Below are 17878 nucleotides of genomic sequence, written 5' to 3'. Positions count from 1 at the left end.
ATATAAAATACAGATATTTACACCAATCAAAGCTAACAGGTTACAGTGATGAATTGTCAAGTTCGATCGCCGCAGGCAGGAATGATTTTCTGTGGCGTTCTGTGGAGCACTGTGGTAGGATCAGCCTGGTGCTGTAGGTGCTCCTTTGACTGACCAGCACATCATGGAGTGGGGGGGACTCATTGACCAAGATGGCCTTCAATTTGGACAATTTTTACTCCCACAATGTCACCGGCCTTGCGGATGAGTCTGTTGAGTCTGTTGGCGTCTGCGACCCTCAGTCTGCTCCTCCAGGAAAGAACAGAGTAGAGGATTGCACTCGCCATCACAGACTCGTAAAAACATCCAATGCCTTCCTCACTCACTACTTGAGAGAAACTATTGAGTGTCTCTGATCTAATATAACCTTTTTTCCACTCACATCTATCTCCCACACTTTCCAAAGTGAAGGTGAAAGTGATCTGTTTTACAGATGCAAGGTGCATCAGCCCTTATTCAGAGCTCTGTGTTTGGCTCGGCCGCCAGCACTGCTCAACTCTGCAACCATGTCACAGTCTATTTGGCATATTTCGTAGGCGTCCTGCCTCCAATTGAGATGCCTGAGCCTTCACCTGAAAGCACAAGCTCAAAAAGGTTTCACATCAGCAGCGGTTGCTTCTCAACAACAAATCCCATTCTGAGGACACTGCCCAGCCTAACTGATAAAGGTCTGTCAAAGATGCTGGTAGTGTTTTGCTGTATTGATTGGGTCTAAATCTAATTTCAATTCTTCTATTCAGGGTCTGGCTGATTCACAGAAACCCTCATGAGAGAGGCTTCATTCAATGGCTAGAGCAGAATGGACAAATACATTTGTTTTTTTTTGCACATCACAAGGCTTCTTTTAGAGTTAATATGTTTGTCACTGGCCATTTAATGAAATACTAGCAGGAGGTTGTTTATATTGTTATGTCTTAGCTTGGAGCTTAGAGCTTTGATTTTGACATTGCTATGAGAGAAGTACTAGCACCATATAAGGTTGTGTCAGCCGCCTGCATACAAATACTGCAGCAAATCAAATCACACAATCCTGTACTGTCTCAGCAGCAGGTGAAATGCAGCCTGCAGGGACACAGAGAGATGTTTATAGTGGACAAGGAGGTCATGTTATGTATTTTTATGTGTGACTAAAACCCTTTTACTGGTGGTGCCTCAGTAGACAAACTGTTGAATGTGCTTCTCTTATAGGTGATCACTCACCTCTTTTATTTATTAGTGAACTCAGTTTTTCACCCATTATTGTGCTAGAGTTAACATATTAAAGAATAAACCCATGTACTTCTGTCTACTTATGGTACATTTGGTGAGACAAATTAATAGTCATTGCTTGAATTACTATTATTGTACATTATTTTCCTCCTACAGCAAGAACCAACATCAAAGCATTTTTCATACTCTATGCATAATTCTCACTGTCCTAGTGTGTTTTCACAGGTTAAATATATTCTCCCAGACTCAAAATAACACATATACCTGGCAGAGATAAAGTGGATAACTTTTATAATCATTTCCCTTAAATTATAGAGTACTGTATTATTACATTATCATTGCCCATGTGTCTTAGTTTCATGCCTTCAACTTCTACTCATTTCCCCACCCTCACTGTGTTCACCTGTAAGTTACCTTTCCCCAATGGTTAGAAATTGTCTGTTGATTGAGTTTCATTGTTAAGATCGTCTTGGCTTGCTTAGTCCTTCAGATATGGTTTATAGAATAGAATACAATAGAATATACATCGCACTGCATGTGAACTGCATCTACATCTACAAACAGTGTTTTGCTGCTAATTGTATAATGTTAACCAAATATACCCAATATAGTGGGTGAAATAAAAACAAATATAGATGATCTTCTTTAGTTTTACATGGTATCATCCAGCCTTAAGGACCCCAAATTATGGACCCCATAGGTGAAGAAAAAGAGGTAAAGCTTGTAAAAGCAAAGGTGGTGCCTTAACTGGCACCGAAGTAAACAGAACAAAAATTTAGTGAAGTGTTAGGTAGACAATATCAGTCATGAATAGATAGTACATGCAAGCCATAATTAGAGCCTGAGAGCCAGAATCATATCTGATACCTGCATGAAGGCACAGGTAGAAGAATGCACAAACTACAAAAGAGATAGGTGCTAGAATAGAGGTGCCAGAAAGGAAATATGTAAATAACAAATATTGTTTTATGTCTGGATAAAGGTCAAGCAATACTTTTTATTCCTCAATCACAAATTTATGTGAAAATCTTATATATTAACAGGAAAAGTGTAGGCAAGGGTAAAGGTTATTATCAGCACGACGCGGAGAAGGACCGACTTGACTAAGTGAATTAGTTTAATTGGAGTGATACATTAAATTAAGAACATCTTTCAATCAAACCAACAACCTCTGGGGAAATACTGTGGAGGGCCAGAGTGATAAGATGATGGAGCCACAGGAAATGATAATTATTTTAGGACTGCCTGTCCAAGGGTCTGAACCATGACAGGAAAATATAAGGTCAAACAAATTAGAATCAAAGTCCTCAAAGCCACTTTGAAGGATGTTACAAATATATATATATATATATATATATATATATATATATATATATATATATATATATATATATATATATATGTCTTCAAAGTTGAGAGAGGTTGAAAACTTCAGAATATTCATCACGTAAAAACCTGGATCCAACTTAGAATCACACATATTTCGCCCCTGTTGGGATCTGGGTGCGGATATTCATACATTTGGTAGGGATTCTCGAAAATAAACGGTTGTCAAAGCATGTCTAATGTACAGCAAAATTAAAAGGGAAGTTGAAAGCTCATGCAGTGGCTTTAGCATTACCCAGGATAAAAGAAAGAAAGAAAGGTATGTATTACTATGATAATCTAGAGGGAAATTCACATAGTAATTTAGTGCTGCTTAATATTACAACTTGCTGCTATAGGTTTAACCTAGCTGAGACCTTTAATATTCTAAGCCAATTCTTTCTATTTCCTCCCATGTTTTCATATTCATATTCTTCATTTTTTTCTCATGCTTATCTTGTAAACACTTTCTATTTGTTCTGTTGTTTTATATATTTATTTGCAGGTAGTGCATTGCTCGCTAGAGCTAATGTTTAATACATGTGTTTTCAAAAACAGTCAATTTAAAGCTATATAAAAGTAGGGAAGCTGGAGAGTTCATTGATTGATCAGTTGATTAAAATGATCATAGGGATGGTCATGTGTGTGCCTGTGCTATCATGCTTATCTATTGGGTTAGCTTGTCACCAGCTGTGCCAAAACTAATTGGTAATTATATCATTCATTGTTTGAGTGCAACTGTAGCAGCAATAATCCAATGCAATATAAAATGGCCCAAAACTGTTAAATGTATAAAATAATGAGGTAGTGGAAAAACCTGCACTTCCATCAGTGTTGTACTCTGCCTTCATCAGTATGGCTGTTTCAGAGAAAAAAGTCACTGGCCTATATTGATAACACAATAATAAATAATTAAGTAAAATCATGTTATAGAAATATATTGTTGTTGTTGCCCACAGTGAGTGAATTGGGATGTGTAATATAACTTTAGCTTCTCTTGTTGTTTCATGCCCGTGTTGTTGTCGCGACAGAGAATCCTGGCTCCTGATTGGTCGGACGCTCCACGTTGCAAGGATCCAAACATCAGCGTGAAGCGCAGACAGTCAGAGGATGATGAAGCAGACGGAGCATCATCTTCATCGCCACGGACAGGCGCACGTAGCTCGGGAGTTCGCCTTAAGAACAGTCATTTAAATTGTAAAAAAAGAACTCTGAGTTTGACCCAGTCTGCTGTGGTTTGTGAGTCTGAGCATGTCTTTGTCTGTCTGGTAGTAGCTGCAGCCTTAGCACCGACACAAACATGGGATCCAGGCTGAGCAGGCAGAGCAGCCTGGACAGCGAGCATTTCCCAAAGAAGCGACGCAGGCTCCAGGAAGGCAGCGGAGAGGGCGAGCGGAGCAGTGGCCGGGCTGGAGGAGACTTTCTGTTCGCTCTGATGCTGAAATCGGACAAACTGCCCGGGATGCTTCGCAGGACCAACCACAGCCCTTATATGAGGAGGGTGGCGTGGATCAAAGATATCCAGAAGCTGCTCCGTGACCGCAGGATGGAGCAGGCAACAGACGTGCTGAAACTACTGAGGAAGGTGAGGCTCTCTGACCTTTACTGACCTTTACTGGAACACATCACTGTGCAGGCTCTGTCCTTTGACCTTTGACCTGAACTCCCTAAAATGATGGCGTCTTTCTTCCCGTTGTTTATAGACAAAGTAGGTTTATAGAGAAAGTAGGGCTTTGTGTTGATGGCACTGCTTTGGTGGTAGAGTCACACTGTCTATACTCTCTTTTTGAGTTGACATTCGATTCAAAAGAATCGTTGGCATCATAAATGAGATTACAGTCAAACTGCATGCTGTGTGTCATTGCATTATCCAAAATGTCATTCACTCCAGATGGGATTTGGTTATTTCTGTAGACTGTGCCTACAAATAGACCTCTTACTATCTGACCGTATTTCCACCTCTGTATCCAGCTCTTAATGCTCCCATTAAAACAAACTGCCACCTCTATCTCTCTAATGGCCTAAGCATCAGCAGTAACAGTGGAAGCCCTGTGGCCCAGTGTTATTGAACACAAAATTATTTTTCCTCACCTAAAGGTTTGTTTATATATTAGTTTATACTTCCTTTACAGAATAAGGTCACAGAAACAACACATCTGACAGAACTTCTATGTTGTTGTTGTTGATTATCTTCATGTTTACCTGCAGGTAGCTTTTTTCCAGCTTTTGGGGCTGATGACACTCTTTAATCAATAAAAGTGTACGATCACCACTGTCATAATGAAAAGTTTATTTTTTTGACACAGTTTAATCTTTGTATTGATCTGCAGTTGTTCTGTGCTTCTCTATGTCGACTGCTGTTTAGTGACTTTACTCTGAAGTGAGGTATTGAACTCATTTTGATTGGAATACTAGATAATCTCACTGCACAATTATATATAGTAATGAAAAAATAAATAAAAAGTATATGAAAAAAAGTATTTATCATTTCCAATGATGCTTGTTCACAATATTGATTGAACACTCCGACTCTAACAAAGGAAGATAACATTTAAAGCAAGGAGTTAGGAGTTGAAATAAATTGTATTTTACAGTGGAATTAATTATTTTGTCATTTTTTTTTTTGTTGTCATTTTTTATTAGACGTAAGATATTATCTTAGAGCTGAGCAACATAACAAGATTTTTCCATACACCATTATGAGACAATATCATTCATTTCTCACTCACAAGCCTTGCAGAGACAACATGGCAAGAAACAGCAAGTGTGTGTCTGTGTCCGTTGGTGATTAGAAGTAGGAACTGGTTTGGTAGAGAAAGTAAAATGGCTGACTTTTCTGAGTTTGTTTGACGTCTATCTGATGTGTGGCAGAAAAATTCAATCTGCACAGAATATCCCTTTTTACTAAAGTAGGGCCCCCAATTTTCTGTTTCAGATTTTCCCACATTCCATTTCAGGGTATACCCATTTATCTTTTTTACTTTCCAGAGTACCAATTTATGTATTATTTCAGTATCATTGGCTTTTCCTTATTTGATGCAATTACGGACGGACACACTAAATGTCCCAAAATTATGCCAAAATGCATTAATTGATTTATTCATTCATTCATCATGTCTGACATGCTTGTTCATGTTCAGGGTCGCAGGAGTCTGCAGCAGCACTCAAAGATTGCTATACTAGGCGAGGGATTCTTTTATTTTATTCTTTTATTTCCTAATGCTTCAGAAGTGAAAACAATTCACAAGTGGGACTTCACAGTCTAACGAGATTGAATACTCTACTTTTGTATGTCTTAAAAACACTCACCACATATTTAACCACCTGTGTAATGAGGAGGATATGGTGAAAAAGTGTGATATTCACCCAAAATATGTAGGTGAGAGTTTTCATGTCAGTTAAGTTAATGTCCATCCATTTGTGGTGATGAAAGAAAGGTCCTACTTAAAGTTCAAGCATCACTAATCTCATCCAGAAAACAAAGAGTGTGTTAAACTGCGTTGCCATCCAGACTCCATCATAAATAGCCAGAACCACGCATGTATTTGGTAAAATAATAACTTATAAGAGGTTAATCATAATATGCATCAGTCACGGTGGTAATCTTGTTGTGGATTTCCTGGACCTAAACTGAGTTGGACCCCCTGATCTAAGTTCACCTGCTGTGGTGTCTGGACCAATGTGAAATATTATGTTTACGCTACGGTTGTGTGACAGCATCGTGGGTGATCTCATTTGTTTGCGAGCCCTTTGTCTTTTAGCTGTTGTTGTCCAATCTTTTGGTAATTACTCTGAAGCCTCGACACATGAGGGAACTGAACCTCCTTAATCAAGACAAGGAGATAAACGGCCTTGGCTGGGCTTCTTGACAGCTGCTGTACAGGGGACGTGGGCTCACTTCCTCTAAATGAGCCCCACAAGCCTTACTTTATCTTTACTTGCAGCACAGTGAGCAGGCAGATATCTGCAAAGCTTCAGCCGTATGGCATTACAGGGACTTTGTGGCACAGTTAATTGGTGTGTAACACTGAGCGCTGCTCAGAAATGAGGAAGATCTGAGCTTTGCTGCAGCTGTATGGCAAAGTCATGGTTTTCACACGAATAGGTTGCGTTTTAACACAAAATGGAGATATTTTTACACGATCCTCCTTGGAAAAGCAAAGCAGCCTTTCTCACCCTATGGAGCTGCCAGTCTCCCACTCTAACTGCCTGTTACAATCACTGCAAATTGTGCTTCAAAATATATTCTTCTCTGTGTGTCTGAACAGGTGTGTGCTCACACTACTGGGTCTCTCAACAGCTTTGTGCTCTCATGAAAGTTGTGCAATCTGCACAAGGGATTGCCCTTGTAAAGTATGCATCATTAGAACCTTGTGGATGGTTGTGTTGATAAGTGTGTGTTGTACAGTTCACAAACATAGCTGTACTGCAGACTGCTGCTTGTCACGTTCTACTCTCAGAGCTCGCCTGACATCTCATCTTTGTACTTTGTTTTATGCTGCAGATCCATTTATTAGTAAGCTGTTGTTAGAGCTGTAAGGTATGACAACTTTATAGATGTGCTACACAAATTGTATTCCCACAAACTCATTTGGAAAACAAAAAAGGAATACTCATCAATAAAAAAGTAGTGGTATATTAAGAGCTCCAATTCTGGTCTTTGGTAAAAATCCCATAAACTGTATTGGACTGTATAGGATTGAACACCAGATCAGACCAGACAGGCTGTGATGGGTTTGTTTCTGCTGCGGCCTGTGGAGAGATGAGCTGCAGCTCTGTGTCATGGAGGTGTAATTATATATGCCAAAACACAGCACTCCCAACAACTCCCTCTAGATTTCACTCTACTGCAGTACATGAAAAAGCTGCTGTCTGCTGTAAATATTTTAAAATGAAACATTGTTTTTATCTTTACATTTGGAGTCTTGATGCCAATGACTCAGCTGTAAGCTGTATGTAGCCTGATTGTATCTATATTATTTCTGGCCAAGGATACTTTCTTTCACCATTAATTATGTGTTTACTTCTGTATTTTTTGACTTAGTGATTCCTGGTATGTTTTCAGGACCTGGGCTTAGAGGGCACCTCACTTAATGACATCTTGTACAAGAATGCAGCCTTCCTCAATCTGGTCGACCCGATCTCACATGAGCTGCTGCTCAGCTTGGCCCGAGAGATGCAGTGTCCTAAGAAGGTCAGTCTTTTTTCCATGCTGTCTCCTGCAGACATCGCTCCCACCCTCTTTGTTTGGATGTAATCACATTAGTGTGCTCCCTCTGTTTTCCCTTTATCATTCATCCATTCCATCCCATAAGGGGAAAAAAACTAGTCAAGTCAAGAGTACATGTTGCAATGACTTGCTGTGGTGAAATGTGATGGTCTTTATTTGCAGTAGTACTTAAACTGAAATGTAGCTCGTTTGCTTTCCATTTTATTATGAAACACACAATGCTCGAGACTGCGACCAAAATAGTCACATATGCGAGTATAATTTCAGTGTGTGCGAGTGAAAATTTTATCTGGTCGCATCTGTGTGAGTGCATATGGATGGCCTTATTTTTACGGAGCGGCTGAGCGCTTCATCACGTCCCTGTGTATTCAGTGGTTAACTGATGCTGAGATTTCCCATGGCCGAGAAGGCATCATGGTCATGTGCAGTTTTCTCTGCCAATGTGTGTCTTCGTTTACATGTGTTCTGATTGTATATACACCAGTATATACAGGAGTATAAACACCTATGTGCTCCTTTGGAGTGCGCGTAGTCCGTGAACAGAGCCAGGCATAACAAGCCCTTCACTGAGTGCAGGCTCACATTGAGGGCAGAAGTAAAAAGGAAGAAAGTGCTGATCTCAGCGATAAAGTGTACACGCTCATCAGAATCAGCATGGAGGGACCAAAACTGATGGACTATGATGCCAGGCCAGATGTTCAGCTGTGGTTCTCTCGGGGCAGGGCTCTGCAACCTGCTGCTCTGGGGTCTAATGTGGCCCTTTGACTCTTTTGCAATGGCTCCCTATAGCTTTAAAAAAAAAAACTATTGAAATAAGGAGTTGTTTTATACAGAGGCTATTAATGATTAATGACAATTTCTTAACCTAAAATAAATCACGTTGTGCAATGACTCAGCACCTTCCCTACTTCACTTCACCTCCTGCAACATCTACAGACCACTACCTTTCCTGCACCTGTGGCTAACTTTAAGTTTTAAATCCCTGGTAAAATAACTAAACCAACAAAAACACTATTCTGGAAGTAAATAGAGATTTTAATTGTGTGGGAACAGATTAATTTAACCGCCAATGTGCTGGTTAAATATGCATGTTTTATGTGTGGCAAGAAATGAGTATTTAGCATGTGTTGACCACATGATCATGTGTTATCAAACTCAAGTTACTTTTTGTAGCCTTTCAAATACATTAACTAAAAAAATCTTTATATAACATTGTCTTCATGTAAACTGAGATGCATAAGAATTTGAAGATGCAAGAAACTGTTTTATTTCTTGATGTTATTTTTTTAATTTCATTTTAAATTGTTTTTAAGTTTCCATTTACATAATCAATATAAATCAAATCATATTAAATCAAACATTATTCTATATAATTTTAACTGTATATAATGTAATACACTGTATTGTCTTCATTAAGAAGGTATTTTTTTTGGCTTCAGGAGGACTTTAATCCAGGTGAGATGAGGTTAAAGGGTTCCTTGTAGAGGAAAGGTTGCAGACCCCTGACCAGGGGAGAGGGTTAGGAGACCCCACTATAAGAGCTGGACCCTCTGAATTTAATTCCATGGGGTGAAGCAATGCAGATGCTAAGTTGGTTATGCTACTGTTAAGTTAATTCAAGTACAGCCTTCCTGCAAAATAAAAAAACAGAATACATGTAACCTGTTGTTATGCTTTGCTGTTATTTAAATAAAAAAATGTTACGTCTTTTTTTTAAATTATATAAACCACCCCCCGTTCAAAAAAAGGGTGCGACCAAATTCTGTGCTGGTGCGACCAACTGAAAAATTGGTCGCACCAGTGCCACCACTGGAATACTTGGTGTAGAGCCCTGACACTTATCAAACACATAACTTAACAATGTACTTATTTATTTGCTTGTTTATTATGAAGCCAATAATGTGCAGTTTGCTTATCCAAATAACCATTTAGCGAAAAAAAATGCTTTCATGTGTGTTTATTGTGTTTTTAAATACCTAAAATGTCATGAGGCAAATAAACAAAGAAAAATTCCTTATTTCTTATGCAGAATGGTTTTGTTTTTTTAAGACCTTATTGAATCATCAAAGCTGAATTGTTTCAATGATTTGATGGAAGCATCTAAAATGTGGATAATAATAATAAAATGGTCTGTGTTTACCGGTGCCTGTGCTGTGTCTCATCCCTCAGGTGTACTTCCTGTTTTTCTCCGATGCATTCTGCATGTGATTAGATTTTCTTGCTTCAGCACAATGGCTTAATTGTGTTTAGTTCAGAAATAGCTCAAGAGTTTGAGAGCAATATCTATCTATCTATCTATCTGTCTGTCTGTCTGTCTGTCTGTCTGTCTGTCTGTCTATCTATCTATCTATCTATCTATCTATCTATCTATCTATCTATCTATCTATCTATCTATCTATCTATCTATCTATCTATCTGTCTGTCTGTCAATGCATGAATATTATTATTTAAAATTGACATCATGCCCTCACACATGTGTGTTTTCCTCCTTCTAACAGCTTAAAAGACACATTGTTAATCAATCTCCCCAATGTTTATTCTTTTGAATAAAATAATAGGTAGACATAAAATTGTGGCTCTCGGTGTGTAGTAACATTTTTTTTGTATTGCAAAGACCAGGAGGAAAAAGCTACTCTTTTACTGCTGCTGGTGCCCAAAGGTGCATAATAACCCTCCTTCCTGCTTTTCTCTACAGGATGTAGACACCATCAAATCTTCAGATAAGATCTGCAGACAGCTAATTTACCACCTGACCCCACACTCCAAGTGGTTAAGGCAGAGCATGTCCAGACGGAAATCCCAGGTTTGGTAAGTCTTTCTCGGCAGACATCTACCCTTCAAAATATCTGCCACCCCATAGAACACAGGGATCAGTGCTCGCCTTCATGCGCATAAGGAGAGATTTCCGTCTCTGTGGCTGACATTGAAATAGGACAGTGCTGGCCACAGGCTGACCTTACAGGAGCAGTCATGGTAACCACAGCTGTCACTCATATTGCTCTCAAGTGCTAAGGTCTTTGTGGTGGATGTGCATGACTGTCAGCTTTTTTCTCTTCAAAGGACTCAATAAATGTGTCTGTCCATCTGCAGAAGAGAAGCAAGGAGTCTTGCGTTGAAATGTAAATGCGCTCATGGTGATGAGTGAGCAAATTGCCTTTGATGAGCAAATGTTATATACAATTAGTTGTGCACAAATTGTGTTTTGTGTTGCCTATGTGCTGCTTGGTAATCCTCTTCCAGAGCAGAAATAGACAATAATAACTCATTCTAATGTAATTACTTCTTCTACAGCTTGCGAGACTCTGATAATATTGCATTAATGTTGTTAAGAGGAACATCATCTCTGTGTCCCTGCTCAGTGAGATCAGACGGTGTGTTATAAGCCAGTCCTTGTTATCAACACACCATATCCAATGGAAAGCTGGGGCATATTGGCAGGAAACTCACTTGGTCACACAACTCACTGTTGTGTTTCTGAGACACTGGCAGCATCTCTTAAGGTGCACTGATACACATGCTGCAGGGCTTTTTAGTTCCTACATCATCTTTGTCTTATTGTAGACTTCATCAACCTGCTCGAGGAAGGAGTCTGAAACCAGCTGAGGTGACAGGAAAACCACAATGAATGTGTCAAAATTAACACCCGCCCCCCCTGAAATAGACACCTCATGAATAAACAGGTGCCATTTGGTGCTGACTGTGATTTTTGCTTGTCTGAAGAGCAAATTGGCTCACAGAATTAATTTTAACCATTTGTGAGCCAACGAAGCCCAGAAATTCTTTTTTTTATTTTATTTTTATTTACATTTGCCAAACATATATACAGATATAAACATGCATTTTCCCCCTCATATCCATCCCTCTTCAAGTAATAATAAAATGTACATATTTTTTAACATAATACATAAAAAATTGAGGAAAAAATGGAAATAAATTAAATAAAATAATTCGGAAAAAAGAGTAAAATAAATGCAATCAAAATATTAATACAAATGTTACAAATTAGGTAGATATAATTATAATTACCATAATCATAGTAATAACAATAATAGGAATGATTACAAAAGTTTCACATCATAACTTAGGGTTCCCATGCCCTCACCTGCTCTCTGTAGCAACATTCATATTATAGCTGTCTATTAGACACCAGACACATCCCAATTACCACTTTTAATACCAGGAAAACCAAAGTCTTATATTATTGATTACTTTTTAAAGAAAACCTCCATGCTTGAAAGTATTGGGTTTCATAAATCTTGAAAACTTTGACCCTGTCTATATTTTTCGAAAGTTAATTTCTCCATTTCTGAAAATTCTGATATTTGGGACAGAAATTAAAAAAATGGAGGAGAGTCGTCCTTCCAGATTAAAAGTATACATTTATTTGTAAAGTATGTTATTGTAACTAATAGTGTACATTTCCTCAAGTTTTCTTTAACAGCTGGAATTATGACTTTCCTTCTTTTGCAAGAATCTTGTAAAATTCCCTGATCTTTCCCTAGATTGTGTCCAAAGTTAGTAACAGATCTTCGATTCCAAGAATTTCTTTTTGCAGTGTATTTGTTTCTATAAGTGAGTTGACAATACTGTGAATTTGTAAGAAATTTAAGAACTCTTTATTAGAAATATTGTGTTCAGACCTTAAGTCACCACATTTTTTAAATTGTATGTTTTCTTTAAAACGGTCTCTAAATGGTTTTATGCCATGATTTATCCATTCACTTATACCAGTCAATGTGGAATGCCTTGGTACGTCAGGATTCTGATGAATAGGGGAGTCTCACAAATTATTAATAATGAAAAAAAAAAAATCAGTTTTTCAGGTTTTCACTGTCTAAAAGTATGTATGTTTGGTTCATTATAGTCTGGATTAATAAGAATTAAAACTGAGTTCTGCTACAGTTCTCATTTATTCAAAATCAGATGCCCCAGACATCCATTTTATTCTTTGCTCAAAAGCAGAACACAGATAAAGTGCGCATATTTTAAAGGAAGTAAAGGCCTAACAATGGACAGAAAAAGGAATGTGGCTCAAAAGACTGGGAATCTGGAATGATGTAGTGCAGTCTACAGCAGTATGTTTTTCACATAAATATTATATACTTTATGCAATCTTTGTGTTTGTCCAACTTTCTGAATTGCCCCAAAATCCAGAAAAAAATGTTAATCAATTAATTGTTTCAGATCATTTGCAGCTTTTAGTTGACCATGGAAGTGAAGTTGTGTTTGAATATAAATGTTCTCATCTGACATAAAAAGTATTCTCCTATTTGCCTTCACATGCATGTGAACTTGAATTACATCTTATGCTTCAAGGAGCATATTTGTGAGGTCAGTCACTGATATTGGACAAGAAGGCCTGGCTCACAGTACTCCTCCTTCGATCAGTTTAAGGTCAGAACTCTGTGCAGGTCAGTCAACTTCTTCCACACCAACAAGCTCATCCATTTTTTTATAGCCCTGCGCTGTAAATGATGCACAGTCACTTAGGAGCAGAATGGAATCTTCCCCAAATTCCTCAACCGAAATTGGAACATTAATATTTTAAAACTACCTTGGTATCCAGGAGCAATAAAAGTTCCCTTTACTGGAACTAAGGGCCTGAACCCAACTGCTTAAATATTAGCCCACAACATAGCCACCCTCCACCAAGCATTACACCTGGCACAAGTGAGTCAGACAAGTACATTTCCATTGGCAACCCCACTTCAGATCCCAATGATGGCCACTGCATTCAATGTTTGCATTGCACTTGGTTGTGTTTGCACTCTGTTCTTCAGATAATTTGACATGAAGTTTGGAGGTCTTTAGCAATTGAAAGAAAGTTGCCTTCCCTTGTGCACCATGAGCATCCTGTCATCCTACATGGAGTACCACTTTGTTGCTAAGTTCCAGTCTTTTCTAATCACTTCACATTTGTATTACCTGAATAGCTGTGAGAAAATATCATGACTGAATTGAAGTAATATCCTATCACGTACCACACTGGAATTCACCGTGCTGCTGAAAACAACTCATTTTGCTAATTGCACAAACGTTCTCCATGCTTCACCTGTGGCCTTGGAAGTGATTGGAACACCTGTATTTAATGATTTGGATAGGTGAGTGTGAATACTTGTGTATTCGCAAGATGTGTACTTGAACCTTAAATGAGCCAAAGGGAGCTCAGGAGAGTCTAAACAACGACTTTGAAAGATTATAACTTTCTTGGACAATGGTGCCCAAAAACTGTGTGAGAAAGCGGCTGTTGTTAAAAATGCATTATTTGGTACAAACCAATTGAAAGTCATACTGATTAACTGCCAGCAAAAAGAAATTCCAATGATTGATATTATTGTAATTGGTCAAGTTTATTTCAGTCAGTTAAAGCGCAGACAGAAACCATTTTTCTTTCACTGCAATCTCCTTGAAAAATTCAAGCCATACATTCACTAAACAAGGCTACCATTTTGTGCAGACAGTTCTCCTAAATACTACCAAAGTCGTTCATGTTCTTCAATATTTACATGGTAATGCAAGTAAGATGGATTTTGAAGCACTAACTGATGTTAGACAATGTTTAAACCTCTTTTTTTCTTTTTTCTTTCACGTGTTGCTCCAAAGTGTGTTTAATTTTGAGAAGTCATATAACCATCTCACACATAGCTAGACCGTCTGTTATTTCCATATCTCAAAAAGTGGCCTAAGATTTAAAATCATGTTAAAAACATGATGCAATAAGCTGCTGTGGGATCCTGGCCTGTTGAAGTTTTGGCTAAAGCTGCTGGTCTTTTCGGATGTTTTGGCTTTTCTGTTTTCACTGTTAAATCCCTTTGTTGGGAGTCTCTCCGTCAGCCTTCCGCTCCATTTCATGCCAGTCACTCCCTCCTTTATGCACAGGAAGCACAACAACCACCACAGACCAAATGTTGAGTCGTAAATAATTGCATCAATCCCATTTTAAATCTGATTGAAGTGTTAATTACTGTTCAAAATGAAGTAATTAGTGTGTTCCTCTTCTTGTTCATCAACAGTCTGAAGACCACTTTACAGAAAAAGCTGTCCAGTGACACTATTGACTTGTCTGGCATCCCTCTATCCACCCGTGATGTACGTCAGGTGGCCTTCTACCTCCAAAACAACAGAGACAGTGTTGTGTCTGTTGACATTAGCTTCACTGAACTCCAGGATGAAAACCTTAGGTTCCTTCTGCCTCTCCTTGCTTCTCTGCCCAAACTCAGCACCCTGGCCCTCAACGGCAACCGCCTTACCCTGGCCATCCTTAAAGACCTCACTGAGATGCTCAAAGAACCCAAGAAATTCTCCAGCCTGTCCTGGATTGACTTGGGCAACAATGTGGACATTTTCACTATGCCACAGCCTCTGCTGGTGGCTCTACGTCGACGCTGCAGCCTCAAGAGCAGCCTGCCCACCATCTATGAATACACAGCGGGGCAACCCTACTGCTATCATCTGGAGACATCTATCGAGGAACCCAGTCACTACGAAGAGGAAGAAGAGGTGGAAGAAGCTGAGGATGAGGATAATGTGGGAAACAAATTTGAAACGGAGCAGTGGTGTTTGGGTGACAAGCAGCTTTCTAAGGACTTCACACTTCATTTGTGTGAGAGGTGATAAGGCCCTCAAACCACGAGTCCAGTCACCTTTCGTGGCATGAGAAAAATCAGTGCCCGCATTTCAAACTGTTCTAATGAAGCTCTTTCTAACCATCTCCAAGTTAACCTCAGCAAGACGGCGATGATAGAGTGACGGTGTACTTACTGTGGTGGTGGATGGTGCTCTTGGGCAGAAGGTGCGGTTTCATTGGAGGGGGGCTGGAAGGATAACTGAACCAGTGCTCGCTCTGTTTCTATATTTCTCCTCCTCTATCACTTTACCTTTCTCTATCTGTTATAGTGGCAGCTGAGGTGCTGCTGTTCAGGAGGTCTGGATCACTACGTAAACTGGAGGAGTGACATCTCGAGAGCATTCCTCCAGCTTCACTAGCCGGAGTGAGACTCTCTGCGGCCGGCAAGGCCTAGCTCAACACTGTGTGTTCTCTGTTAATCTCCCAACAAAAGCTATGACACAAGTTCAACAGACTATACAACCAATGGCATATCACGTGACACCAGCAAAACTGCTTGGTTGACTTTTTGCATTTTCCCCCCTGTTCCAAATGTCCACTTGTGAATACCCACTCAGTGTCTGTGTTGATGTATATAGACACACAAAACATAGCTCTGTTGTGTTTCCACCACCTATTTTTTTGCACTTTATTGAACAAAGAGATCTTAGAAGACAACAGCATGGATAGCAGTCACTGATGGGCTGTTTTTACTTACCTCAATGCTTTTTATAATCCTGAGAGCATTTGCAGTCATCACTACAGTTCTTTTATGTATTTCTGACACTACAAATTTTGTTCTATTTATATCCACTAGCCTGTTGTCATTGCCTGTATTCATTAAGAGACCCAATCACCAGTGTCATCTACTACTGATTGTCTGTATACAGTAGCACACAACTCATAGTTAGTCTGTATTGAACCTTCCAATCATGACTCGAGGATGCACTTTATGGTGTTTAGTAGTGTTGCTGTTGTATGTTGTTTCTATTTGTATACATTTGCAAAGTACATGCTCAAGGTCAGTTTCCATCCCGATGGACCACGTAATAACTATATTTAATGTCTGTGTGCTATATGTGTTAGTATCAGTATATCGTCTAGATGCTGCTGTAATAATTTGTATCATTGCTTTGGTGTTTTGTCCTTCGTCCAACTCAATAATTAAAATAGTGACCTTGATTTCTAAGAAACTAAGCTCCCAAGCAAACAAAGAAAACATTACAGATAGATTACACAAAGAGCAGGAAGTAGTAAACTAAACATAATTTCCTTGTAGCAATGTCATTTTGAGTTGCATATTTAACCTGAATGTCTAAGACTGTTGTGTTTCCTGTGTCAATGTCAAACTCTTTGTAATGTGCATTTTTCTCATGCTTAACACAGACTACCATTAAAAGTGCTGTTCCCTAACTGAAAAGTGATGGTTGCTTTTATTTTGGCATTATGTGTTGTGTATGTCATCAAATTAATCTGCAGCTTCTTACAAAAAGGTCCAAGAAGACCCAACACGCCTGATTGGAGCTGGTGTCTTCTGTGTAAGATCAAATCTGATCAGGCCAGGCAGTGGGATTTAGATGGATGGTTGTTGTGCTTGATTCTGAGCCAGCAGAAAGAATGCTGTGGTTAGGTGCTGTCAGGGGATGTCTGAGCTGATTAGCCATTTAGCAGAGAAAGGCAGGGATGTCGTTACATGTAGCCTCTCATGGCAACATTTTTATAGTTTTTGCTAGAGGCAGTAATGTGGCATTTGTAACTGGTTCAAGGTCAAAGCACAGTGGGACTGTCACCCCCAATTTCCACTGGATGCGGCTCCGCTGCGTTACGTCACCGCCGCGTCACCGGAGCTGATAGGTTTCCATTTTAGTCTGTGTTAATTTCCACAGGGTCCGCTGCGGTGCGTGTCTGCTCCTTCACAGATGCGGTAGTCCGGTTCCCTCCACCAGATATACGCAGGGCTTCTATTTCAGGTGGATACCGGAGCACAACGCATCAATCAGCACAGAGCAAATGAAGCTAAACTGGAAATTAAGCACGTACTCCGCAATAAAATATTGCGTTACTTTTCAAAATAAAACACTTCAGATTATATTTCAAGTAAATACATCACCAAAACGTCATAATGTGTAAAAACAAATTCACATCCACTCTATTGATTCCTCTCATACTGTAACTGGACTGTAAACTGCAGCAACTTTGATTTAGTTCATGTTTTACTGATGCAGGTTTATCTCTTCTCTGTTGGCTGTTGATAAAAAATGTGTCTATGACAAATCCAGAGTCTAACCTTCTTGTTCTCCTTCGTTAGGAACACTGACCTGTTTATCTGTTTATTGTTGCGTTTATAACACATACGTTTAACTGCGTTCTCGCGCGATTATATAAATATCGTGAGAACTGCTCTGTCTCATGACGTCACAGTCGTTCCG

General features: G+C 39.1%; 1 protein-coding gene across 2 annotated transcripts; it reads left to right on the top strand.

Annotated features, from left to right (window-relative positions):
* The first annotated feature begins 3703 nt into the window (after positions 1-3703).
* lrrc75ba (leucine rich repeat containing 75Ba) lies at positions 3704-16862 on the top strand. 2 transcript variants are annotated; one of them, XM_028457466.1, is made up of 5 exons: positions 3708-3810; positions 3886-4198; positions 7679-7807; positions 10539-10651; positions 14857-16862. In XM_028457466.1, the coding sequence occupies exons 2-5, from the start codon at positions 3914-3916 to the stop codon at positions 15455-15457; spliced, it is 1128 nt and encodes a 375-aa protein (XP_028313267.1). In that variant the 5' UTR covers positions 3708-3810; positions 3886-3913; the 3' UTR covers positions 15458-16862. The 2 variants fall into 2 exon arrangements, with proteins under 2 accessions (XP_028313266.1, XP_028313267.1); XM_028457465.1 differs by having other exon boundaries at positions 3704-4198.
* Positions 16863-17878: the final 1016 nt, after the last annotated feature.

This window comes from Gouania willdenowi, chromosome 9 (genome assembly GCF_900634775.1).
Source record: "Gouania willdenowi chromosome 9, fGouWil2.1, whole genome shotgun sequence".
Classification (NCBI taxonomy): domain Eukaryota; kingdom Metazoa; phylum Chordata; class Actinopteri; order Blenniiformes; family Gobiesocidae; genus Gouania; species Gouania willdenowi.
Note: the sequence above shows the minus strand (reverse complement) of the source record. Positions and strands in the feature narration are given on the sequence as shown.